This window comes from Pelophylax lessonae, assembly GCF_965119305.1.
Source record: "Pelophylax lessonae genome assembly, chromosome: 3".
Taxonomy (NCBI): Eukaryota; Metazoa; Chordata; class Amphibia; order Anura; family Ranidae; genus Pelophylax; species Pelophylax lessonae.
In genome coordinates, this window is record NC_138770.1 from 467,575,871 (window position 1) to 467,601,832 (window position 25,962).

A 25,962-nucleotide genomic window follows, 5' to 3' on the forward strand; every position below is an offset into this window, starting at 1 on the left:
CTCTGCTACAGGCTTTCCTCCATCAACATTGAATGTGTAATGGGGAAACAAGTGATTTTCTTTCCTTCCAATTATGGTGAAAGGAAAGAAAATTGAGTAATTTATGCACTGCTTAAAGGGTTTGTAAAGTCAAAACGTTTTTTTATCTTTATGCATTCTGTGCATTTAAGATCAAAACTCTTCTGTTTGCAGCAGCTCCTTTCAGCCCACCCCAAATACTTACCTGAGCCCCATCTCTATCCAGCAATGTTCACGAGTGTCTCAGCCATTCGCGACTCTCTCTCCTGATTGGCTGAGATACAGCAGTTGTGCCATTGGCTCATGTTGCGGTCAATAAAACTCAGCCAATTAGGAAGGGGTGCGAGCCAAACGGCAGCTCCATATCTGAATGGACACAGGGAGCTGCAGCTCGGCTTGGGTGCCCCCATAGCAAACTGTTTGCTGTGGGGCACTCAACATGAGGGAGGGGCTAGGAGAGCCAAAGAGGGACCTAAGGAGAGGAGGATCTGGGCTGCCCTGTGAAAAACCAACTGCACAGAGGAAGTTAGTATTGACATGTTTGTTTTAATGGAAAAAAAACAAGACTTTACAATCACTTTAAGAGCCCATTCAGACAGGGGCGACACGACTTGCTGGGGCGACCTGTGAAGTCGCGGTGCACAGCGTGCACTGCGACCTCGGCGCGACATGCACGGACTTCATATAATTGAAGTCAATGCAAGTCACCTCCAGGTCGCCCCAAAGTAGTACAGGACCCTTTTTCTAAGTCTGAGTGACTTGTGTCGCTCCTATTAGAATGGGTCCTGTGCTAATCAATGGCAGGCGACCGACCGCGACTTATCAGGCGACCAAGGCGCCTGACAAGTCGCGCTAGTGTGAATGGACCCCAAGAGCTAAGAGGAATAAGAGGGAGTGCGTTAAAGTACAATATTTATTAACAAAATACATGTAACATCTGATTACTTGTTTGAGTTTTAGACCCCATTCAGACTAGCGAGACTTGTCAGGCGACTTGTCAGCCTGACAAGTTGCGCTCGGTCGCTCGCCATTGATTAGCACAGGACCCGTTCTAATAGGAGCGACACAAGTCGCTCTACTTGTGGCGACCTACTACTTTGGGGCGACCTGGGAGCGACTTGCATAGACTTCCATTATGTGAAGTCCCTGCAAGTCGCGCCGAAGTCACCCCTCGAAGTCAGATCACGCCAGTCTGAATGGGCTGTTAGTAAACCCTGTATTGTATATTGAATTGTAACATTATGCAATGGAGTAAGTAATAAAATTTCAGTTTTCTTAATTCCTGTGTCTTTATAGCGGAAGACTCCTTCCTGTCTGCTGTCATCAATTACACAAATAGTTCCACTGTGCACTTCAAACTGTCTCCTACCTATGTGTTATATATGACCTGCCGGTATGTATTGTCCAGTCAGTACAGACCAGACATCAGTCCTACTGAGCGAACTCACAAAGTAATTGCCATTGTGAACAAGATGGTGAGCATGATGGAAGGTGTAATACAGGTGAGCTTTTGGTATATTTTATTAACGTAAACCTTTAATAAAGTCTTTCAGCGGCTCCTCATACAGTGTGCAACACAGTGGAATGTTGACAGTTTTATTATTTAAATTAAATTGGTTTCATTTTTAAAATAAACATTTAGTACCCTCATGAGACTGGGTATCCCCACAACTTCTCATTTTAATAATTATGTTTATACCAAGCCATGCAAAGCATGAAGGGGAGGGGTGGGCGAGCAAACAACCAATTTTTCGATACGGTGGCTGCATTCATTTTTCTTTTTTAGGCTTTCTTTCCTTTTTATTTTTCACCTGGTGATCCAGCCAGTAAGTCTGTTGTTTTCAACAGAACAAGCTGTCATGCAGATGTAGCAGTTAGAGGGTAGAGACAAACCATTTATCACCGACAATAATACTTGACTTTATTCATGTAAAATCTTTAGCCTAAAAGAAGCAAAGCATTTGCTGCTTAAAAAATGTGAGCTAGAGTATGGCTTCAACTTGTTTAGTGTATCTAAATCTCCTAGTACATCTAACACTCCCCTCCCCCCAGACTGACAATGCTGCAGTCCAAAGGTGTCTATGTTGTTCCTCCCACCAGAGATTAGACACTATAAACGAGGTGTTACTGGCTGGATTACCAGCTGAAAAAAGTTTAACGTTCTAGTAAAAAAAAAAAATTTGTGCTGCAATGCAGCCACCACATCTAATGATTGATTGGTAAGTTGAAATACATTACATTTTTGGTTTTGCATTCAATACTGCTTTAGCTCTTGTTTTACCACTGCTATTGATCTTTATATCTCTTCTTTCTACCTCACTCCCTAATGTTGCACAGTTCCCATGAATAGAAATGATAACATGCCACCAAATAATCCCTATTTTGCTACTTAAAAGTGTTACTAAACCCACAACCGTAAAATCAGTCTTTATATGCAGTAAAGCAAGCTTGTTATACTCCCTGTTAAGCATAAGGGATTAATCCTCCACATCATGTAAAAGGGCTGTTTGATCCTGTCTTCTGTGATCCTCCCTTTCTTTCTGTCTTGTAACCATCTCCTGATAAGACAGAGCCTTTGGAGTCAGGCTGCACATGCTCAATTTGGTGTGTATTGCTAGAGGTTTTTTTTTTTTCTTCTTGGGAGGGTGCATGTAATCGGCACATGACCAATCAGCCATGTCCAGACAGAGGGTCAGGGGTCCTGCAGCCTCATAGGGCAGTCACAGTAGAGTGAAAACTCCTCCTACAAGCTTTAACCAGACCATGATCAAAGTCACAAGATTGCTATATACTGCGGATGAGAAAAGGTATTTAGCAGTTTATATTTACTAAAATAATTACATTTTACATCGGTATTTATAGCCACTTAATTAGGGGATACCTATAGCGCTTGCTAGTATTAGTATTTTCAATATTTAAATAAAACATATAAATATGTGGGTAATATTCATACAATAAATATGTGCATCAAATTAATATGTGCAAATATTGCAATAATTCATACAAATATGTGCAAATGGATAAGTAAAAAACAATATTCCAGTGTAGAAATTATATCCATTCAAAATAAAGTGCATGAGACGTGTACAGTGCTAGTGTCTCTTTAGTGCTCTGTAAAGTCCATAAGAAAAAATTGACTTTAGTGTATACAGTTCATTAAAGGATATTCTTATGTGCAAAGCAAAGAGTTAAAGTGCAGGTGCTCTGTGTGAGTCTGCCAATCGGGCTTGTGGTACCGATCACTCTCCACCGTATGGGGTAGTAAATGGATCACTCACCAGAAGAAGTTGGTCTTACATGCCTTATGGCATTAAGACCCGACAACGCTTTGTTGGCCACCAGGGCCAGGATAAGTATCCCTTCCCTTCACGGTACATTCCTCCGTACCCCGTAATGGCAGGTTACACCTCTCCTTACTCCCTGCGTCAGGTCAAGGTAAAGAAAACCGTTTTTGGCAAATCCTTTATTAAAAAAAAAAAATGTCCCTCGATGTAAAATTCATCGTCAAACACGTTGCCTGTCACCCAGAATAATAGATGGCGCCCCCCCATTTCCTGACCTGCCAGGCTGCATGCCCAGATTTTCAGCCCTGCTCCTTAACCAGCTTACACTGCGCCTTGATTGGGCAAAGCTCAGAGCGAACACCCGACGAACACCCTGCAAATTTATCTGAACAGGCAAATGTTTGGGCTGAACTTATGCTATCCCTAGTCCTGAGTATAAAAAATAAAATTCTCAAAACATACACTGCTCATTTTAAAAACACATCAGCTCTCAGTGTAGAAAAAATATCACGCTGGATATCTATACTGATATGAACTGGGTAATGTGTTAGGAATGAAAGGATGCCACATTGTTTGATGGAAAAAAAAGTTATCAACCTACAGAGGGCTGCAATCAAAGACACCCGAAAATCAAAGTGAAAAAATGATGCAGCAGGCTAGTCCATTTTGCAGAAATTTCATTGCAGCAACTCAAAATGGTGCTCAGTAGTTTGTATGGCCCCATGTGCTTGTATGTATGCCTCACAACATTGGGGCATGCTCCTAATGACATTGCGGATGGAGTCCTGGGGTATATCCTCCCAGATCTGGACCAGGGCATCAATAAACTCCTGAACAGACTGAGGTGCAACCTGGTAGCGTTGGATGGACCAAAACATAATTGTCTCAGAGGTGGATTTAGGTCAGGCGAGCGTGGGGGCCATTCAATGGTATCAAATCCTTCAGGAACTGGCTGCATATTCTCATGAGGCCGAGCATGGTCGTGCACCAGGAGAAGTCCAGGACCCCTGCCCCAGCATAGGTTCTCCCAATGGGTCCAAGGATTTCATCCCGATACCTAATGGCAGTCAGGATGCCATTGTCTAGCTTGTAGAGGTCTGTGTATCTCTCCATGGATATGCATCCCCAGACAGTCACTGACCCAACACCAAACCGGTCATGCTAAATGATGTTACAGGAAGCATAACATTCTCCATGGTTTCTCTAGACCCTTTCACATCTGTCACATGTGCTTAGGGCGAACCTGCTCTCATCTGTGAAAAGCACAGATAGCCAGTGGCGGACCTGCCAATTCTGGTGTTCAATGGCAAATGCCAGTCGAGCTCCACAGTGGCGGCCAGTGAGCACAGGGCCCTCTAGAGGATATCAGGCCCTCAGGCCACCCTCATGAAGTCTGTTTCGTATTGTTTGGTCAGAGACATTCACACCACTGGCCTGCTGGAGGTCATTTTGTAGGGCTCTGGCAGTGCTCATCCTGTTCCTCATTGAAAAAAGGAGCAGATACCAGTCCTGCTAATGGGTTAAGGACCTTCTACGGCCCTGTCTAGCTCTCCTAGAGTAACTGCCTGTCTCCTGGAATCTCCTCCATGCTCTTGAGACAGTGCTGGAAGACACAGCAAACCTTCTGGCAATGGCACATATTGATGTGCCATCCTGGTGGAGTTGGACTGCTTGTGCAACCTCTATAGGGTCCAGGTATTTCCTCTTGCTAGTAGTAGTGACACTGACCCAAGCCAAGTGCAAAACTAGTTTAAAACAGTCAGAAATTACGAGTAGGGAAAAAATTCAGTGGCTTACACCTGTAAAACCATTCCTGTTTTGGGGGATGTCTCACTGTCCCATCTAATGCACCTGTTCATTTCATTAACCCCAAAGCAGGATCCCAAGATTTTAATTGACATGATGCTATACCCTGAAAAAAACTGTTCTATATATATATATATATATATATATATATATATATATATATATATATATATATATAATACAGTGGGTACGGAAAGTATTCAGACCCCCTTAAATGTTTCACTCTGTTATATTGCTGCCATTTGCTAAAATCATTTAGGTTCATTCTTCTTCCTCATGCATGTACACATAGCACCCCATACTGACAGAAAAACACAGAATTGTTGACATTGTTGCAGATTTATTAAAAAAGAAAAACTGAAATATCACATGGTCCTAAGTATTCAGACCCTTTGCTCAGTATTTAGTAGAAGCCCCCTTTTGATCTAATACAGCCAGGAGTCTTTTTGGGAAAGATGCAACAAGTCTTTCACACCTGGATTTGGGGATCCTCTTCCATTCCTCCTTGCAGATCCTCTCCAGTTCTGTCAGGTTGGATGGTAAACGTTGGTGGACAGCCATTTTTAGGTCTCTCCAGAGATGCTCAATTGGGTTTAAGTCAGGGCTCTGGCTGGGCCATTCAAGAACAGTCACGGAGTTGTTGTGAAGCCACTCCTTCGTTATTTTAGCTGTGTGCTTAGGGTCATTGTCTTGTTGGAAGGTAAACCTTCGGCCCAGTCTGAGGTCCAGAGAACTCTGGAGAAGGTTTTTGTCCAGGATATCCCTGTACTTGGCCGCATACATCTTTCCCTCGATTGCAACCAGTCGTCCTGTCCCTGCAGCTGAAAAACACCCCCACAGCATGATGCTGCCACCACCATGCTTCACTGTTGGGACTGTATTGGACAGGTGATGAGCAGTGCCTGGTTTTCTCCACACATACCGCTTAGAATTAAGGCCAAAAAGTTCTATTTTGGTCTCATCAGACCAGAGAATCTTATTTCTCACCATCTTGGAGTCCTTCAGGTGTTTTTTTTAGCAAACTCCATGCGGGCTTTCATGTGTCTTACACTGAGGAGAGGCTTCCGTCAGGCCACTCTGCCATAAAGCCCCGACTGGTGGAGGGCTGCAGTGATGGTTGACTTTCTACAACTTTCTCCCATCCCCTGACTGCATCCCTGGAGCTCAGCCACAGTGATCTTTGGGTTCTTCTTTACCTCTCTCACCAAGGCTCTTCTCCCCTGATAGCTCAGTTTGGCTGGACGGCCAGCTCTAGGAAGGGTTCTGGTCGTCCCAAACGTCTTCCATTTGATTATTATGGAGGCCACTGTGCTCTTAGGTACCTTAAGTGCAGCAGAAATCTTTTTGTAACCTTGGCCAGATCTGTGCCTTGCCACAATTCTGTCTCTGAGCTCTTCAGGCAGTTCCTTTGACCTCATGATTCTCATTTGCTCTGACATGCATTGTGATCTGGAAGGTCTTATATAGACAGGTGGGTGGCTTTCCTAATCAAGTCCAATCAGTATAATCAAACACAGCTGGACTCAAATGAAGGTGTAGAACCATCTCAAGGATGATCAGAAGAAATGGAAAGCACCTGAGTTAAATATATGAGTGTCACAGCAAAGGGTCTGAATACTAAGGACCATGTGATATTTTAGTTTTTCTTTTTTAATAAATCTGCAACAATGTCAACAATTCTGTGTTTTTCTGTCAGTATGGGGTGCTATGTGTACATTCATGAGGAAGAAGAATGAACCTAAGTGAAAAATTTAAGGGGGTCTGAATACTTTCCGTACCCACTGTGTATATATATATATATATATATATGTATATATATATATATCTATCTATCTATATCTATATATATCGTAAATTTCTTTGTGTTTATGAGGGTTAGGTAATTGTTGTTAGTCATATTCAACTGGACTTGTTCTGTAATGTTGATGTTTCATAGCTCCTGCAAGCCACTTCTTCAGTTTAATTGGGTGTCAGGAAGATATCCCAACATTTATATTCATAAAGTTTACACAGACACTTTAATCCCGTCACCATGAAATGTGTAGCTGCTGATCATCCAAGAACAGGATGGGACGTGAAAAAGTCATGGAATCACTCTGTTCTAGTTACATAATCCCATCCTTGATGTCAAGAAGTTTGGATAGGTGTTCATTTTTTGGCACATGACTGAAGGTGTGAACTGTCAGATTACCTAAGTAGAGATGTTAAAATGGCATTATATGTGAAAGCCCCCAACACTGTCCATAGGCCATTGTTCCAGTTTGACGTGGATGGCCTTTTTCATGCCTCTTGAGAACCATTTGTCCTCACTGTCCTTAAAGCGGAAGTATACTAAAAAAAAAAAAAAAACCCTGCTAGACAAAGGCATAATGAGCTAGTATGCATCGCATACTAGCTCATTATGAAAAACTTACCTTAGAACGAAGCCCCGACACAGACCCCCGGACACCGCTGTGGGAGCGGACATGATCCCTCAATGTCTCTTCTGGGTTTGGCGCCTCCGGCGCTGTCAGTGGCCGGAGCCACGGTGACGTCACTCCTGCGCATGCGCGCGGGGGATTAACTTTCCGGCAACTTCCCGGCATGGAACTCTGAAGGTCCGCTGGACCTTCAGAGCTCATGCGCCGCTGGCGTCCGCGGCTGCATGCAGTGCAAATATCTCCTAAACCGTGCAGGTCTAGGAAATATTAATTGTACCTACAGGTAAGCCTTATTATAGGCTTACCTGTAGGTAAAAGTCACAAAAATCGGTATACTACCGCTTTAAAACTGTTGAGTCCTGATCTGTACAATTTACCTTTTATGTTTAGCAATTTATAAGTGACATTATAGGACACCATTGTCTTTTCTGGCTCAAACTTTAGTCCACATACAAACAACATTTCCAACATTCAGCAAACCGATGAATTACCATGCAGACCTGGGGTGGGATTTAAAACTAAGGCTGGGTACAATAAAGATAAAACAGTACTCCTGCACTATCACTGTGTGGTGGTAAGTGTAACTGACTTTTGCAGGCACCGATTAGCCAATCGGTAGCCAAAAGTGAAATGCTAAAGAACAGTGGTGCTGCACTGTCCTATACCAGCAAATGTGTAAATAAACGTGCAAATAACAGAATAGAGAACAACAGTTGTATACAACAACTGTACATATATGTAGACTTTATGGGCACATCATAAAAAAGATAACCATAATTCAAATATTAAATATTTATTATTGGATAAACAAAATCAATGACCCATTAAAATGATGAGACTGACCAAACATGGAGATCCAGCTCACCAAACATGTACACAGAATAACATAACTATTGAATGTATATAATAGAAATATAATACATATCAGAATTGCATGGGTATGAGAATACGTCTGTTCAAAGGTCAACGCGTTTCGCGGTTTGCTTCGTCAGGACCGTATACAGACAGTTAAAATCATTTTGATATTATGGGATGTATTGGATTATATCACATATATCCATTCCCTACACTCACTATTATTTTACCCTCAGGTCTCGCAAGAGAATCTTTATCCTTTTGGTTGAATTGGCAGTCCTGGTGACCAGGCTGCTTACATAGATCTTCTATATTCTATTTTACAAGTAAGATGTATTTATTTCTTATTGTTATAAGGCACCCACTATTCATGCACCCTCCTGCTAAGTGTTTATTATTAGTGGGGTATGATGCATATTATCACTATATCTTTCTAAATTTTCATAAGCCAGTACTACGTATATATGCATTCTCTTCATCCCATATTTAGATAAACAGGGACCTGTGTTTTGGTTCTAAATTTTCCCGGGTGTCTGCCCCAAACCAGGATTTTGCCTGTGTATTTTGAGAAGGTTTGTCCCCCACTAGAGTCATATGTTTACTTAGAATTATATTATACTGTACAATTACTAGTATTGTTCATTTTAAGATTATAACTGTCTGTATACGGTCCTGACTAAGCTTACCACGAAACGCGTTGACCTTTGAACAGACGTATTCTCATACCCATGCATTTCTGATCAGTATTATATTTCTATTGTATACATTCAATAGTTATGTTTTTCTGTGTACATGTTTGGTGAGCTAAACCTCCATGTTTGGTCAGTCTCATCATTTTAATGTGTCATTGATTTTGTTTATCCAATAATAAATATTTGAATATTTGAATTATGGTTATCTTTCTCATGATGTGCCCATAAAGTCCACATACATGTACAGTTGTTGTATACAACTGCTGTTCTCCATTCTGTTATTTAGGATTATGGCACGCTCTTTTCATTTTCATTAATGTGCAAATAACAATTCCTAAAGTGTGTGTGCTGAAAATGAATGCATGTCGGTGAATACTGCAAACAATAAATATCGCCAATTAATATACCAAATATAAAGATAAATGCAAAGGTGAAACCTTAACCTATGAAAAGTATACACACAATTAACCTCCCTGGCGGTCTGATTATGTCAGTATTTTTGAATGTCAAAGTGGTACATTGTTTTGCATGGAAATTTGTTATTTTAGATTTTAGGCCTGCAATTCTTAGGAATAACTCACTTACAGTATCTCACAAAAGTGAGTACACCCCCTAACATTTCTGTAAATATTTTATTATATCTTCTCATGTGACAACACTGAAGAAATTACACTTTGCTACATTGTAAACTAGTGAGTGTACAGCTTGTATAACAGTGTAAATTTGCTGCCCCCTCAAAATAGCTCAACACACAGCAATTAATGTCTAAACCACTGGCAACAAAAGTGAGTGCACCCCTTAGTGAAAAAGTCCATCTTGGGCCGAAAGTGTCAATATTTTGTGTGGCCACCATTATTTTCCAGCACTGCCTTAACCCTCTTGGGCATTGAGTTCAAAAGAGCTTCACAGGTTGCCACTGGAGTCTTCTACTCCTCCATGACGACATCAAGGAGCTGGTGGATGTTAGAGACCTTGCTCTCCTCTACCTTCCGTTTTAAGGATGCCCCACAAATGCTCATTAGTGTATAGGTCTGGGGACATCCTTGGTCAGTCCATCACCTTTACCCTCAGCTTCTTTAGCAAGTCAGTGTCTTGGAGGTGTGTTTGAGGTTGTTATCATGTTGGAATACTGCCCTGCGGCCCAGCCTCTGAAGGGAGGGGATCATGATCTTCTACAGTATGTCACAGTACATATTGGCATTCATGGTTCCCTCAATAAACTGTAGCTCCCCAGTGCTGGCAGCACCCATGCAGCCCCAGACCATGACACTCCCACCACCATGCTTGACTGCAGGCAAGACACACTTATCTTTGTACTCCTCACCTGTTTGCCCCCACACACGCTTGACACCATCTGAACCAAATAAGTTTATCTTGGTCTCATCAGACCACAGGACATGGTTCCAGTAATCCATGTCCTTAGTCTGCTTGTTTTCAGGCTTTCTTGTGCATCAGCCCTAGGAGAGACTTCCTTCTGGGACGACAGCCATGCAGACCAATTTGATGCAGTGTGCAATTTGATGCAGTGGTCTGAGCACTGACGGCTGACATCACCCCTTCAACCTCTGCAGCAATGCTGCACTCATATGTCTATTTCCCAAAGACAACCTCTGGATATGACGCTGAGCACATGCACTCAACTTCTTTGGTCGACCATGGCGAGGCCTGTTCTGAGTGAAACCTCAGAACTCAGTTTCAGGGTCTTGGCAATCTTCTTATAGCCTAGGCCATCTTTATGTAGAGTAACAATTCTTTCATTTTTTTAGATCCTCAGAGTTCTTTGCCATGAGGTGCCATGTTGAACTTCCAGTGACCAGTATGAGAGAGAGAGAGAGAGAGAGCGATAACACCAAATTTAACACACCTGCTCCCCATTCACACCTAAGACCTTGTAACGCTAATGAGTCACATGACATCCGGGAGGGAAAATGGCTAATTGGGCACAATTTGGACACTCTCACTTAGGGGTGTACTGACTTTTCTTGCCAGCGGTTTAGACCTGAATGGCTGTGTGCTATCTTGAGGGATAGCAAATTTACACTGTTATACAAGCTGTACACAAACTACTTTACGTTGTAGCAAAGTGTAATTTCTTTAGTGTTGTCACATGAAGATATAATAAAATATTTACAAAAAAAAAGTGAGGGGTGTACTCTTGTGAGATACTGTAAATCTGTCCAAACAAGAGTCTAGTAGACATCCCGGGTATGATGAAGCTTGAGACACAAAATCATAAATTATAATATAATACATTTTATTCAATAATTTAACAAACCAAAAACACTGAAATTTGTCCAAACAAGGGTGCAATATTACTTATCACTGTAATACTAGACACTGCATATTGGTTTAGTAAACAATCCGGCTATGAAAAGTTTTGAAACATGGGACTGCATAAAGTCTGACGTCACAATCGAGACAATAGAACATGTTTTCCTTTCGGATTTTCCTTATTTTCCTTTTCTTTTCCTCAACTTTGCAAATGAAGTCAGAATAAATCACAGGCTTGTCCCTTTTTTTTTTTTAACCAGTATGTAGACATTCCACAAGCAGTCCTCAAGAAGATGTCTGAAGATCTTCATGTAGTACTTCTTTTGCGGTTTCCTCATTGCTGGGTAGAATGTCATTGCTTGGTCGCCTCTGTCGACACCTCCCATGGTGTTTATTGTAGTCTATCACTACTTGTGGCTTCACAATTTCTTTCCCACCTTTCCTGCATACCATAACAGTGGAGGTATCATGAACTGTACTCATCAGGCACACATCTTTCTTGTCACTCCATCACAGTGCCATAATTTTGCCTTAATTCCAGGCAACCATTTCTCTAGTCTTAAGCTTCTTCTTGACAAACCTTTGCGGCATGTCGCGCCAGTTAGTCCTAATGATTCCATAGGCATCTGTTTTGATTTGCAGAAGAAACTCTTATAGTTCAGGAGACTTGTAAAAGTTGACGGTTGTTACACAATAGCCCTGATTTAGCAATGGCTCAATGAGTGAAAGAACAGAAGATGTTGCCATTCCGTAGTTGCTGTATTTTTTGTATTGAATTTTGTTCCTTTTCCTATATGACTGAATTCCAAATGTAGCCAGTGGACGATTCGCATAGCATGTAGGATTTTATGCCAAATCGTGCCCTCTTTGATGCAATGGATTTCCCCTGCTAAGCCTTCCCTTGTAGGCCATTAAACTTTCATCTATGCTGATATCTCTTTCTGGCACATAGTTCTGTTAGAAATTCTTTAGAATCATTTGAGATACTTCCCAAATTTTCTTTAGTTTTGGTGCAGTAGTTTCTTCAAATTCTTCATTGTTTTCGAAGTGTAAATATTTCATGATCTGGAAAAATCTATACTCTGACATGACTGTGCCAAAGAATGGAGTGGCAATTAATGTATTAGTTGTCCAATACCACTTCTGCAGGGGTTTCCCCACCACTCCCTGATCTATTATTAGGCCCAGAAATTTCCAAATGTCCTCTTTGGTCACTGGTTCCCACTTTCTGCTTCTTGAAAACTTCTGATGCAGAGTAGCTAAGTGTTGCTCTTTGTACAGGTTTGTCTCGGTAACTATTTTTTCAATAACCTCATCAGTCAAAAATAATTGTAAGTATGCCAAGGATTTATCGTGTTCAACGCCTACTTTCATACCAGGTGCTCCAGTAAATGGGAATCCATTTTACAGTAACAGTGCATATATATAGCACTGATTACTGCAGTAATGTCACTGGTACCCCCAAAAGTGTCAAAAATGTCAGTCAAGGGTCCGATCTGTCCGCCGCAATGTCGCAGTAACGCAAAAAAAATCGCAGATCGCCGCCATTACTCGTTAAAAAAAAAAACACCAAAAATGACAAAAATCTTTCCCTTTGTTAATAAACGCGTTAACTTTTGCGCAAACCAATCAAAATACGCTTTTTTTTTTTTTTTTTTTTTTTACCAAACGTGTAGCATAAATCAAATTGGCCGAAAATGTTAAAAAATTTTGATTTTTAAATTTTTTTGGGGGGGAATTTCATATAAAAAAAAAGTGAAAAATATTGTTATTTTTGCAAAATTTACGCTCTTTTTTTGTTTATAGCGCATGATCAAAAAATCGCACAGGTGATCAAATACCACCAAAAGAAAGCTCTGTTTGTGGGAAAAAAAGGACGTGAAATTCGTTTAGGTACAGCGTCGCACGACTGCGCAATTGTCCGTTAAAGTCACGCAGTAAAAAATCGCAAAAAACCCCCTGGTCAGGAAGGGGGTAAAATCTTCCGGGGCTTAAGTGGTTAAGGTAAAAAACCTTTCACCTTAAGAACCCCTTTAAATGTTAGTGTTCAGTGGATAGATAAGGTGCTGTATGCATCTATGGCTGTTAAATGGTCTATGTTCATTTCCCAAAAAGGTACCATTGAGGAATAACTAGAGTATTGTGGACCTTATTTTATCATTAGAACGTTCGAAGTGGCTTGCAGAAGCTATAAACGTTTTCAACGTAAAAAAAAAAATGAAATAAAGTCTAATTGAATGTGATTAAATACTACTAGCTATATGTTGTCCTTTGGAAACTACTCTTGGGCATTTTAAATTTCATTAGTTATGGACTGAATTTACTGTACATACTGCTAGTTTCCTTTTAGAGGTTTAATGAGCATAGTCTAGGGCAGTGATGGCAAACCTTGGCATCCCAGATGTTTTGGAATACATTTCCCATGATGCTCGTGCACTCTGCAGTGTACTTGAGCAGCTCCAAACAAAATGTGGTGAATGAACCACCTTTCTCCTGCGCTCAGAAAATGAGGCTTCCCCAACTGCTTTTCCGACTGGACTTTATAAATGGCGTCTCGGATGGCCAAGGTCTTGCTGCCCTAAAGCAGTGATCCTCCACTCCGGTCCTCAGGGCCCACTAACAGGCCAGATTTTAGGTATTACCTTGGGGAGATGCAGACTAGAGTACTGCAATCAATGAGCAGCAAATGCTATCACCTGGGATGTATTTCAGTTATCTTGCAAATCTGGCCTGTTAGTGGGCCCTGTAGGCCAGGGTTGAGGACCACTGCCCTAAAGGACTGTGGCAGTCCAACAATACTGCAAACAAAAACACAAAAAAAAGTTGCACCGACCTAACGCATTATCCTCACTGAGTGGCTCTGAGGAAGTGGCATATGCCTCGGAACACGTCAGCCGTCATCCTAATGAGACTATGGACACCTGTATGGTCTACTTCTGATACTCAAGTTCATGAGTCTGATGTGATTGATTTTCACCTGCGTTTGTGAGTAGCCATTTTTATGTTTCAATAATAAAGCCTATATTGAGGATAATGCGCTAGGTCGGAGCGCCCTTTTTTTGTGTTTTTGTTTTGAGTGTACTTGAGCATCATGGGAAATGTAGTTCCAAAACATCTGCTATGCCAATGTTCGCCATCACTGGTCAAAGCACAAGTTTGCTCTAAAATGTCAAAACTATTATGTGCTTGGTCTTTTATAATTATTATTTTTTTTCCTATATTGAATCGAGTTTCTGAAATAGTTCAGGTTGGAGGTTTCCAGATTATAAGCCTTTCCCTAGTATGCCTAAATTAAGCTAAAACACATGCATTTTCCACACTTATTGTACCTTTTCTATCCTTGTTCACTGATTGTAACACCAGATCATGCTTGACGTGTCTGTTGTGTTTTCATAGGACAGTGATGTGTTGTATCATATTTGTGTTTTTGTTCTCAATCAACCTTGTATGTATTTTATGATTCCTAAAAAGTGGGTTTTCCATTAAGTGTTAACTTTTCTCTAGGGATCCTTACCACATTGCTTTACTGTAGATGATCAAATTCCAGTGTACGTAAGGAAACCGTATCTCTGCACAGTCCAAATGCTAAAGTCTCAATTCTTCTGTGTTTAAAATTTGTATTTTAGTTTTAGCGGACTTCTGTTTAATTGAACCAGTTGCTGGTTTTGAATATATCAGAAAATGTGAGGTCAGCATGTAATCACTTGAAATGAAAGAAGTAAAACTGAAATATAAATTTTGTGTGGATTTGGCTTTAACTTCAAATTTACATATGCACTTTACATATATTTGTAGATGGTAGCAGCAGCTTGCTTATGTTTTTAGGTTAAGAACTGTGTATGTTTTTGTGTGCTATTACATTTTTTTTTCTTGTAAGTTTAATAGCTGTTTTAAATCTGGTCTGTCATATTTGTTTACAAGTTTCTTTCTCTGTTCTGCTTGATTTCCTCATCTGTTATTCTCCAGGAAATAGACCAGGGTGACCAGGTAGGACAATGAGACACAATTCCAGCTACTCCAGCTTAGCTCGGTCTCACGCTGCTTTTATATAAGAGTAAAACTCTTCTTTAAATGGCTGGGCTGAACAATTCATAACACTCATTCAACAACTGGACTTGTGCTGTACTAAAATTCTTTTTGACTGTGCAACTTTTTGGCATCCCATAATCCTCTGCTTAATGCACCTCAGTGTGGAAAATAAAAAGCAAGCAAAGTTTTATTTTTTCCTTTTTTTTTATTTATTTTTTTTTACCCCTTATATTTTCTCTATGGTTCCTATTCTTTGGATCTCATCTAACCTGGCGTAGCATTCTTTTGGTTAATGTTTCTGACAGACCAGTATCAGATATTTGTGTCCTGGCAACTAACAGCAATAGAAGGTGGTACTTGGGATTATATTTCTTGGATACACGTATGCATCAGTTACCAGACTAGGCTTCTTTTACTTGGTTTATCTAATACCTGTGGATATACTCTCAAAATATTACTATTATAAGGATAGCTGAAACTGAATTTAAAAAAAAAAAAAAACACTGTAGTGCTCTTATCTGTTAACTGTTGTATATTGCATATCGTGTTACTGGTCTGTCTATGCTTATTTATTAAGAAATAATAATCTAAAACACATTATAATTTCTTTTCTTTTTTCATTTGTGCAGAAGCAAAAAAACATCGCTGGAGCACTTGCATTCTGGATGGCAAATGCATCAGAGCTGCTCAATTTTATTAAACAGGACCGGGATCTCAGCCGTATCACTTTAGATGCTCAGGATGTTTTGGCACATTTAGTCCAAATGGCTTTCAAGTAAGACCTCTTGTATTTCCTTTGATGGCGATGGCATAGGGTGTTTACATTTTATCTATTTTCAAGCATAAGATGTAATATATTGCAGCCTTTATTTGCTCAGATGTGGCAGCTGCATTAGTTTTCATTTTCAGGCTTTGTCCCACCTGATTATCCTTTCAGTAAAACATTTTTGATCCTAGTTTGACAACGCTTACTCACTGTATTGTATCTGTGAAGGTGCAGCCTTGTCACACCAGGCTTCTTGCACATGATGTGAACTACAGGAAAGCTCCCCTTCTCTTCTTCTACGTACATATATGGGAGATGTTCTGTTTTGTATGGGTGAGCTGGGCTGGCCTGATAACCTGGCTCAATAGTAAGTGCAGCTCAAACTAAAGTGTAAATGATATGAAGTGTTAACTGAATTTCTGGAAGGATGAACAGTTTTTTTTTTTTTGCACCTAGAGGGCAGATATAACAATATGCTTTTAATTTTAAAAGCAAGGTCCATAAAGACATGGATGAGTAAGTGAGGTGGAGGAACTTGACTGGCCTGCACAGAGTTCTGAGCTCGACCCAATATAACACTGTTAGGATTAATAAGAGCAGAGAATGTGAGCCAGGCCCCCTTGTCCTACATCAGTGCCTTGACCTCACAAATGCACTTCTGGAAGAATGGTCAAACATTCCCATAGACACTAAACCTAAACCTTGTGGAAAGCCTTCCCAGAAGAGTTGAAGCTGTTATAGCTGCAAATGGTGGGACAACTCAATACTGAACCCTACAGACTAAGACTGGGATGCCATTAAAGTTCATATACGTGTAAAGGCAGGTGTCCCAATACTTTTGGTAATATAGCGTATCTAGTTGACTTAGGAGGAGCGACCATAAACAAGCGACCATAAACTTACCTCTAAAGTTTGTCTTCTTCAAACAGAAGGTATATTCATATCATCACATTTCCTGAAAAGGTGCGCTTGTTCACTTTAGTGGGTTTAGCCATGCAAATGTGGTACTCTGCATCCAGAATTAATCATTTGGATGCAATTACAAGGAATTTGTGAGGCCTGGGTCTTTTGACAGTTCATATAAACTAGCCCAGATCAGGACATCTGAAAAAGAGATGAGCTGGATCTTACAAATCCCTATTGCAATACACACCTTCAGAAGCTGATGGTAGCAATAAATATGAAGTAGAGCGTAAATTTAGCCTAATATCTTTATTTGGATAGCCTTTTTAGGCTTCTTTCACACAGGCATTTAACTGAATGCACCGGATTCCAGTGGCAAGATTCAACAGATTCTTGAGACTGGAATAACAGATGCATGCGAATATCAATGGCTGCTAAGCCTATACAATGCATTGCTAGGCTGAGAGCAGCCGTAGCTGTTCACGTGTAGCCATACTTAGGGACAGATGTCTTGATACATCTAACTGCGTGAAGGAGACGGTAATATAGTTTAATTTGCTCTCTAAAGTTGTAGGATACATACACTTTTTAGAATGCAAGTAAAATAAACGTGTCTCTATTGAAATCAATAAAGTCAGCCTTAACCGAGTTATGCTTCAGGCTTTTTACGATGTCAGGAACAATGTGCCAAACCATCAGTCAACCAGTGGAGGAAGAAATGGTATTTTTATAATTACTGGAGCTTCCAGTTTGTTTTAATGCACAAACTAAACATGCCAATTGTATCTCTTACCGCTAATGGAAAATATCCATTCCTCTTATATTATCTTTTCATACCTAGGTATTTAGTGCACTGCCTCCAGTCAGAACTAAGTAATTACATGCCAGCATTCTTAGACGATCCAGAGGAGAACAACCTACAAAGGCCAAAAATAGGTTAGAAATATTGTGTATGACCTAATATTACATGATTTTAAAAATATATTATGTTTAAGTGTTCACGTTGTTGCTTGTGCATTTTTGTTACTGCTGTGTATGGTATGGAAGTTATAATTAAAAAAAGTATACATATATTTGTTAGTATGTATTTGGAAACCATATTTGTTAGTATGTATTTTGAAACCATTTCTGGGAGTAAAAAATCAAGAATTCAGTTTATGCATGCTGAATATATTTCTTACAAGGTTCCTGGGTATGAATGCTATAATAATTATATTTATGATCATACGGTGCCTTGCGAAAGTATTCGGCCCCCTTGAACTTTGCGACCTTTTGCCACATTTCAGGCTTCAAACATAAAGATATAAAACTGTAATTTCTTGTGAAGAATCAACAAGTGGGACACAATCATGAAGTGGAGCGAAATTTATTGGATATTTCAAACTTTAACAAATAAACTGAAAAATTGGGCATGCAAAATTTTTCAGCCCCCTTAAGTTAATTCTTTGTAGCGCCACCTTTTGCTGCGATTACAGCTGTAAGTCGCTTGGGGTATGTCTCTATCAGTTTTGCACATCGAGAGACTGAAATTTTTTCCCATTCCTCCTTGCAAAACAGCTCAAGCTCAGTGAGGTTGGATGGAGAGCATTTGTGAACAGCAGTTTTCAGTTCTTTAAATAAAATAAATAGTGTTGCGCAAGACTAAAAATCTCCTATTTAACTGCTATTTCAACAATAATGGTGGTAAACCCAGATTGTACTGTGTATGGTGTGCTACAATACCAATGTTTAAAACAAAATTATGTGGTATAAATTGTATACTGTAAAACCAAAAACAATATTTGATGCCACTTCAATGCTAAATATATAAATAAATGATCCGCTTCAACAGAAATACAATTTAATCAAATTAAAGTGCTAAGTGCTGATGCGATATTGTGCCTAAAATTTTTTTCAAAACAGTGCTTGCTATAACTTCTCATGCAAAATAAATCCAATATGTATAAATAATTGTGATACACTTAAATAGTCCATAAAGTGCTTAAATGTGTTTATATTCTGTGAGTCCTTAGTAAAAAAAATAAAAAGTGTCAAATGCTTGTAGAAAAATCAACTGCTAGTGCTCAATCCACCAAGACTGTGGATGTGTGGGTGTATTCCCAACCGGTATACTTGACCGATGTATCACCAAGCTCTCTCACTCCATGCACCCCCTCGTGATTGGGCGCTCACCTTAAGAAAGGAAAAAATAAGCCTCAGATCGGAATTAGTGATATCTCCTCTGGGCCACTTCTCCTCCCTTCCACTGGGATACTGAAAGATCGCTGGTAGTAACCTCCTACATGTGACTCCGACTCTCCATAGGGGGCGGTATCATGTGAAAGAAAGTAGCTCCAGATAGTGCTTATATCCTTATAAAGCTTTTATTATAATATCAATGAATAGATGTACACTCACATTTTTGGGTGCATACATGCACATAAGGACCGCTATGACCGTCTCCGGATGCCTTCCTGATAGGGAGCCGCCTCGGCTTCCTCCTTGGTCTGGCTGACAGTCTCACCTATGCTCGTTGCAAAGCTCCGTCCGTCCCAGCCCCTCCCCTACGCGTGACGACACAGGGACCTTGTGTCTTCCTCAGGGGGATATGATTGGACGGCGGGACGTTAATGCTTTCTTATAGGGCTGTTTGGCGCCATCTTAAAAGGTGGATTGAGCACTAGTGGATTGAGCACTAGCAGTTGATTTTTCTACAAGCACTTGGCACTTTTTATTTTTTTACTAAGGACTCACAGAATATAACACATTTAAGCACTTTATGGACTATTTAAGTGTATCGCAATTATTTATACATATTGGATTTATTTTGCATGAGAGGTTATAGCAAGCACTGTTTTGAATTTTTTTTTAGGCACAACGGTATATCAATATCGCATCAGCACTTAGCACTTTTTAAATTTGATTATATTGTATTTCTGTTGAAGCGGATCATTTATTTATATATTTAGCATTGAAGTGGCATATTATTTTTGGTTTTACAGTACATAATTTTGTTTTAAACATTGGTATTGTAGCACACCATACACAGTACAATCTGGGTTTACCACCATTATTGTTGAGATAGCAGTTAAATAGAGATTTTTATTCTTGCGCAACACTATTTATTTTATTTATAGCACTGTGCACTTTCTGAGGAGTGAAGTGTTTGCGGCAGCTTAAAAATATAGATTAGGGGGGTAGCTCACAGGACTTTATTCTAGTTTTCAGTTCTTTCCACAGATTCTCGATTGGATTCAGGTCTGGATATGTTTATTTGTGAACCATTCCATTGTAGATTTTGCTTTATGTTTTGGATCATTGTCTTGTTGGAAGACAAATCTCCGTCCCAGCCTCAGGTCTTTTGCAGACTCCATCAGGTTTTCTTCCAGAATGGTCCTGTATTTGGCTCCATCCATCTTCCCATCAATTTTAACCATCTTCCCTGTCCCTGCTGAAGAAAAGCAGGCCCAAACCATGATGTTGCCACCACCATGTTTGACAGTGGGAATGGTGTGTTCAGGGTGATGAGCTTTGTTGCTTTTACGCCATACATAACATTTTGCATTGTTGCCAAAAAGCTCGATTTTGGTTTCATCTGACCAGAGCACCTTCTTCCACATGTTTGGTGTGCCTCCCAGGTTGCTTGTGGCAAACATTAAACTACACTTTTTATGGATATCTTTAAGAAATGGCTTTCTTCTTGCCACTCTTCCATAAAGGCCAGATTTGTGCAGTATTCGACTGATTGTTGTCTTATGGACAGAGTCTCCCACCTCAGCTGTAGATCTCTGCAGTTCATCCAGAGTGATCATGGGCCTCTTGGCTGCATCTCTGATCAGTCTTCTCCTTGTATGAGCTGAAAGTTTAGAGGGACGGCCAGGTCTTCGTAGATTTGCAGTGGTCTGATACTCCTTCCATTTCAATATTATCGCTTGCACAGTGCTCCTTGGGATGTTTAAAGCTTGGGAAATCTTTTTGTATCCAAATCCGGCTTTAATCTTCTCCACAACAGTATCTTGGACCTGCCTGGTGTGTTCCTTGTTCTTCATGATGCTCTCTGCGCTTTAAAGGACGTCTGAGACTATCACAGTGCAGGTGCATTTATACGGAGACTTGATTACACACAGGTGGATTCTATTTATCATCATTAGTCATTTAGGTCAACATTGGATAATTCAAAGATCCTCACTGAACTTCTGGAGAGAGTTTGCTGCACTGAAAGTAAAGGGGCTGAATAATTTTGCACGCGCAATTTTTCAGTTTTTTAGTTTGAAATATCCAATAAATTTCGTTCCACTTCATGCTTGTGTCCCACTTGTTGTTGATTCTTCACAAAAAATTACAGTTTTATATCTTTGTTTGAAGCCTGAAATGTGGCAAAAGATCGCAAAGTTCAAGGGGGCTGAATACTTTCGCAAGGCACTGTAAATTTAATGTTGGAAAATTTAACACAATGTGGTGCAGGTTTTTATGGTACTCTTAAAGGTAATATATATAAATATATATTGTTATATTACTGTATTTACAGATGAAGTCCTACACACCCTGACTGGAGCTATGTCTCTTCTGAGACGCTGTCGCGTAAATGCAGCGCTTACTATCCAGCTCTTCTCTCAGCTCTTTCACTTCATCAATATGTGGCTCTTCAACCGACTGGTCACTGATCCAGACTCTGGGTTATGTTCTCACTACTGGGGTGCCATTATACGCCAACAACTAGCGCACATAGAGGCTTGGGCTGAAAAACAGGGCCTTGAACTTGCTGCAGACTGCCACCTTAGCAGGATAGTGCAGGTAAGATCGAAAGGCAGAGAAGGCACCAGAACACTGTTATGCAGGTGGTGTAAGCATTGAGTGGAGACAGTTAGCTTATCAGTATGTTTTAGGCAAGTAATGGCTTTAGAGCAAGGATAGGAATCTCTTGCAAACACAGGGCAGTTATACAGTCCCCATGCAGATTAAGCTGTAATGGGATCTGAACCTAGGAAACCAATTCTGCAGGTACAAAATGCCAAGATTTAAGTCCCTATACTGTGCACGTGATTGTCCTACTCAATTTGTTTTTATTTTGTACCTCACAGGCAACAACACTACTTACTATGGACAAGTACTCCCATCAAGATATCCCGAACATTAACAATACCTGCTTTAAACTAAACTCTTTGCAACTGCATGCTTTATTGATGAATTACCACTGTGCACCAGATGAACCTTCTATTCCTACGGTAATCAGTTTGATTTTGGTGCTATAATTGTATGTCTGCATGATGATTTATTTGGCTAAAAATTGCCAAAAATCCCAGTAAGCTGCACAAATTCATTTTTTTTAATTTACAGGATCTGATTGAGAATGTAGTGTCTGTCGCTGAAAACACTGCCGATGAATTGGCACGAAGTGATGGACGAGAGGTTCAGTTAGAGGAGGATCCTGATTTGCAGTTGCCTTTTCTTTTACCTGAGGATGGCTACTCGTGTGATGTGGTTCGAAACATTCCCAATGGTTTACAGGAGTTCTTGGATCCCTTATGCCAAAGAGGTTTGTAAATATAAAGTTGCTAAATATTTGCAGCTTTAATTTTTGGAGAAATGTGTCTTGAAAGTTAACATATACAGTACTGTGCAAAGGTTTTAGGCAGGTATGAAAATCTGCCAATCGATTTAAGAATGCTTCCAGAAATAGACCTATGACCTATTTAAAGTGAAATTAAACCTAGGATTTCTCCTCAAGACAAGTTTTTGTGTTTGGAGTTAACTTTAGGCGAGTACTTAAGTTCACAACCAACTGTATGTGCAACAGTGGATTGAATATGAATATATATATATATATATATATATATATATATATATATATATATATGAATTGTCTTAATCAAAAATGCATAGCATCTTAAAAAGTGAAATGGTGAAGATATTCTTTTGAAAATTCAAATTGTAGTATTTTCATGTGTATTTAGTTAGTCTGTGTTGAATGGAAAGGGTGTTCATATTAATTTTTTGTTTCCCCAAAGGCTTCTGCAGGCTTATCCCCCATACCCGTTCACCTGGGACGTGGACGATTTTCTTTGAAGGTGCGGATTATGAGAACCATATGCTAACTGAAAGTGCAGATATGGTATGTGTTTGTTTTTTTTTTTTTTTTGTTTTTTTTTTCATGCAATCTCGGTTTATTAAAATTCTATAGTAAAGTTTGGAGTACAGAAAAGCAAATAAAGAGACGGGGGTACCTTTGAAAATGAACATGAGTAATCAAAAATCTGTGATTGCTAAGCTCCACAAAAAAATGTTTGTACAAGTCAGTTACTAATATGTCAGACCCATGCACCTTGCCTCCTAGCTCACCACCATCGGAGGAATGTAAAGATGAACCTGATTGTTATAAAAGAGGTAAGGGGAGATGTAAAGTGTTAGTTAATGAGACCTTGGAACTGTGGAGATATGAGGGGTCCCCGAGTTCCTGCTAAATATTAAGATGACTTCTGGGGCAAAGAAGAGAAAAGATGCTAAAGTTGGGGTAAGGAACATACCAGAAAGGCATAAGTAAAGGGAGGGATAGTATTATGTGGTGGGTGGAGGAGAGCACTTCAGGTCCAAAAATTTCTTGTCTTATCAGATAGAAGTGCATGCTGGTATCTTAGTTTACAGGCTCACGCAAGGGTCTAGAAGTCCTTAGTGTTCATGTAGAGGTTTCAGGAGGTTACATTTTAATGTAAAAAAAAAATCATAGATGTCCTGACTTTGGGCAATTATTTCCTCCATTCTGATCATGTGGCATACTTTTGCTACCTATTCCCACACACTTGGGGCTATAGCTGACTGCCGGTATATCGAAATGAGCACTTTGAGCGGATAAAATATTTAAGCTGTGGTTTTTTTTATTTTTTTGGGCTGCTGAGAGCAATCAATGCAGTCCTAAAAGCAGTGCAATTTTCTGGGGTAAGTTTGCGTTTGGCTAAAATTACTTTAGCATGTATCTGAGCCACTGGGTCCCATAAGGGGCTGATTGAGGGGTAAGTCCACCAGATGTGTGAGAGTGCCAACCTCTTTCAGACAGTCCCAGCAGAGTTTTGATTTGCTAGAGGAAACTTGATGTAGTGTGTGAGTGGGATCTATACCAACAGGTTAGAAGTTTGAAATTCCTCTACAGAACAGAGCTGGCCATACATCTGGGCAAGGGTGAAGCAGTTTGTGGGTAAGAGTAATGCACAAAAATGTAGTTTCTCTATTATTCATTGACAGACGCAGCTCCAAATCTTCTTGACCATTGGTTTATGCTGCCCCCTACAGGAGTAGGACACTAGGCAGGAAAAAGCTTTACCACGCCTATGGGGCAGTCTCTGCAGGCATACACCCACTCACTTTGCTACTCAGTTTGGTTCTGCCTAGTTTAGGAGTAGGACCTAGTTCACGGCTGGGACTTCGGTCTTAGCTTGCCTTTTTTTTTTTTTTTAACCACTTAAGCCCCGGAAGATTTTACCCCCTTCCTGACCAGGGGGTATTTTGCGATTTCGGCACTGCGTGACTTTAACGGACAATTGCGCGGTCGTGCGACGCTGTATCTAAACTAATTTGGTGTCCTTTTTTCCCACAAACAGAGCTTTCTTTTGGTGGTATTTGATCACCTGTGCGATTTTTTTGATCACACGCTATAAACAAAAAAAGAGCGTAAATTTTGCAAAAATAGCAATATTTTTCACATTTTTTTATATGAAATTCCCCCCAAAAAAATGTAAAAATCAAAATTTTTTAACATTTTCGGCCAATTTGTTTTATGCTACCTATGTTTGGTAAAAAAAATCGCAAAAATCGTATTTTGATTGGTTTGCGCAAAAGTTATCGCGTTTACTAACAAAGGGAAAGATTTTTGTCATTTTTGTTGTTTTTTTTTTTTAACGCGTAATGGCCGTGATCTGCGATTTTTTTTGCGGTACTGCGACATTGCGGCGGACAGATCGGACCCTTGACTGACATTTTTGACACTTTTGGGGTTACCAGTGACATTTCTACAGTAATCAGTGCTATACATATGCACTGTTAATGTAAAAATACACTGGCAGTGAAGGGGTTAACTTTTTTTGAAAGGGAGGGGCTATGTGTGTCCCTAGGGGCGTGCTTTCTACTGTGATTGGCTGTGGCTTCAGATGTATGAAGAGTGATCAACGGTTCTACATAGAACCCGTATGATCATCCTTCATACACAGGGGAGAATGACAGGCAGCTTGTTTACACAAGCCGCCTGACTTTCTCCCTCTCCCCCGCCGATCGCAGAGTGACCAGCGGACATCGGGTCCGCCGGTCACACGCGCGGGGGGGTCCGTGACCACGCGGGAGCGCGCCTCCGGGGGGCGCGCGCTCGCTCCCTAGACCCTCACAAGCTAGTGACGTAGCCCTACTTCACTTTGCCTGTGAGGGGCTGACTGCCGACGTAGATCGGCGTTAGGCAGTCGGCAAGTGGTTAAAGGGAACCTTTGTTAAAAATTTAATTTTTTTTTAGCTAGTTATGTTCTTGAGAGAACTGCAATCAACAACCGGCCTGGGTTTCGGACTGGATATGCTAGATTCTTAAGGTCTCCCAGCCCGGCCAGCGAGCCTGTGCAGGTTATAGCCAGCACTAGGCCTCGCCACGACAGAGCCCCAATGGACGGGGGCTGGCCCGCGAGTGAAACACTTCACCGGGACCCGCACAACCTTTTTTGCCCTGAGTCGCAGCGTACCCCTTGGCTGTCGGCACCCCCACCTCGAGTGGAGAGGTAGTCTGTCCTGAGTGGCCCCCACCCAATGTCGTTGGTGAGTAGTGTCTCCCCATAGCTCTTGCGGTCTCAGGATGGTCAGACCCCCGGGTTCCCTTCCATATCACCAGCCCCTCTAACAGTCACGGAGGCCTTTTGGCCCCAACCTACCCCCACGGCCTCCCTCCCAGGGTTAGGTAGGAGCTGGCTTTG

General features: G+C 40.6%; 1 protein-coding gene across 12 annotated transcripts in view; it reads left to right on the forward strand.

Annotated features, from left to right (window-relative positions):
• Positions 1–25,962, forward strand: part of AFDN (afadin, adherens junction formation factor) — a 438,519-nt gene that overhangs the window by 216,008 nt on the left and 196,549 nt on the right. For 9 of the 12 annotated variants that reach the window (XM_082249807.1, XM_082249808.1, XM_082249806.1 and 6 more), the window contains 8 exons: positions 1,315–1,520; positions 15,313–15,333; positions 16,005–16,150; positions 17,886–17,980; positions 21,552–21,817; positions 22,105–22,248; positions 22,361–22,559; positions 23,032–23,135. In XM_082249807.1, coding sequence (XP_082105933.1) covers positions 1,315–1,520; positions 15,313–15,333; positions 16,005–16,150; positions 17,886–17,980; positions 21,552–21,817; positions 22,105–22,248; positions 22,361–22,559; positions 23,032–23,135 — 1,181 coding nt within the window. The remainder of the gene's footprint in view (positions 1–1,314; positions 1,521–15,312; positions 15,334–16,004; positions 16,151–17,885; positions 17,981–21,551; positions 21,818–22,104; positions 22,249–22,360; positions 22,560–23,031; positions 23,136–25,962) is intronic. The other 3 variants (XM_082249811.1, XM_082249809.1, XM_082249817.1) reach the window with 1 other exon arrangement.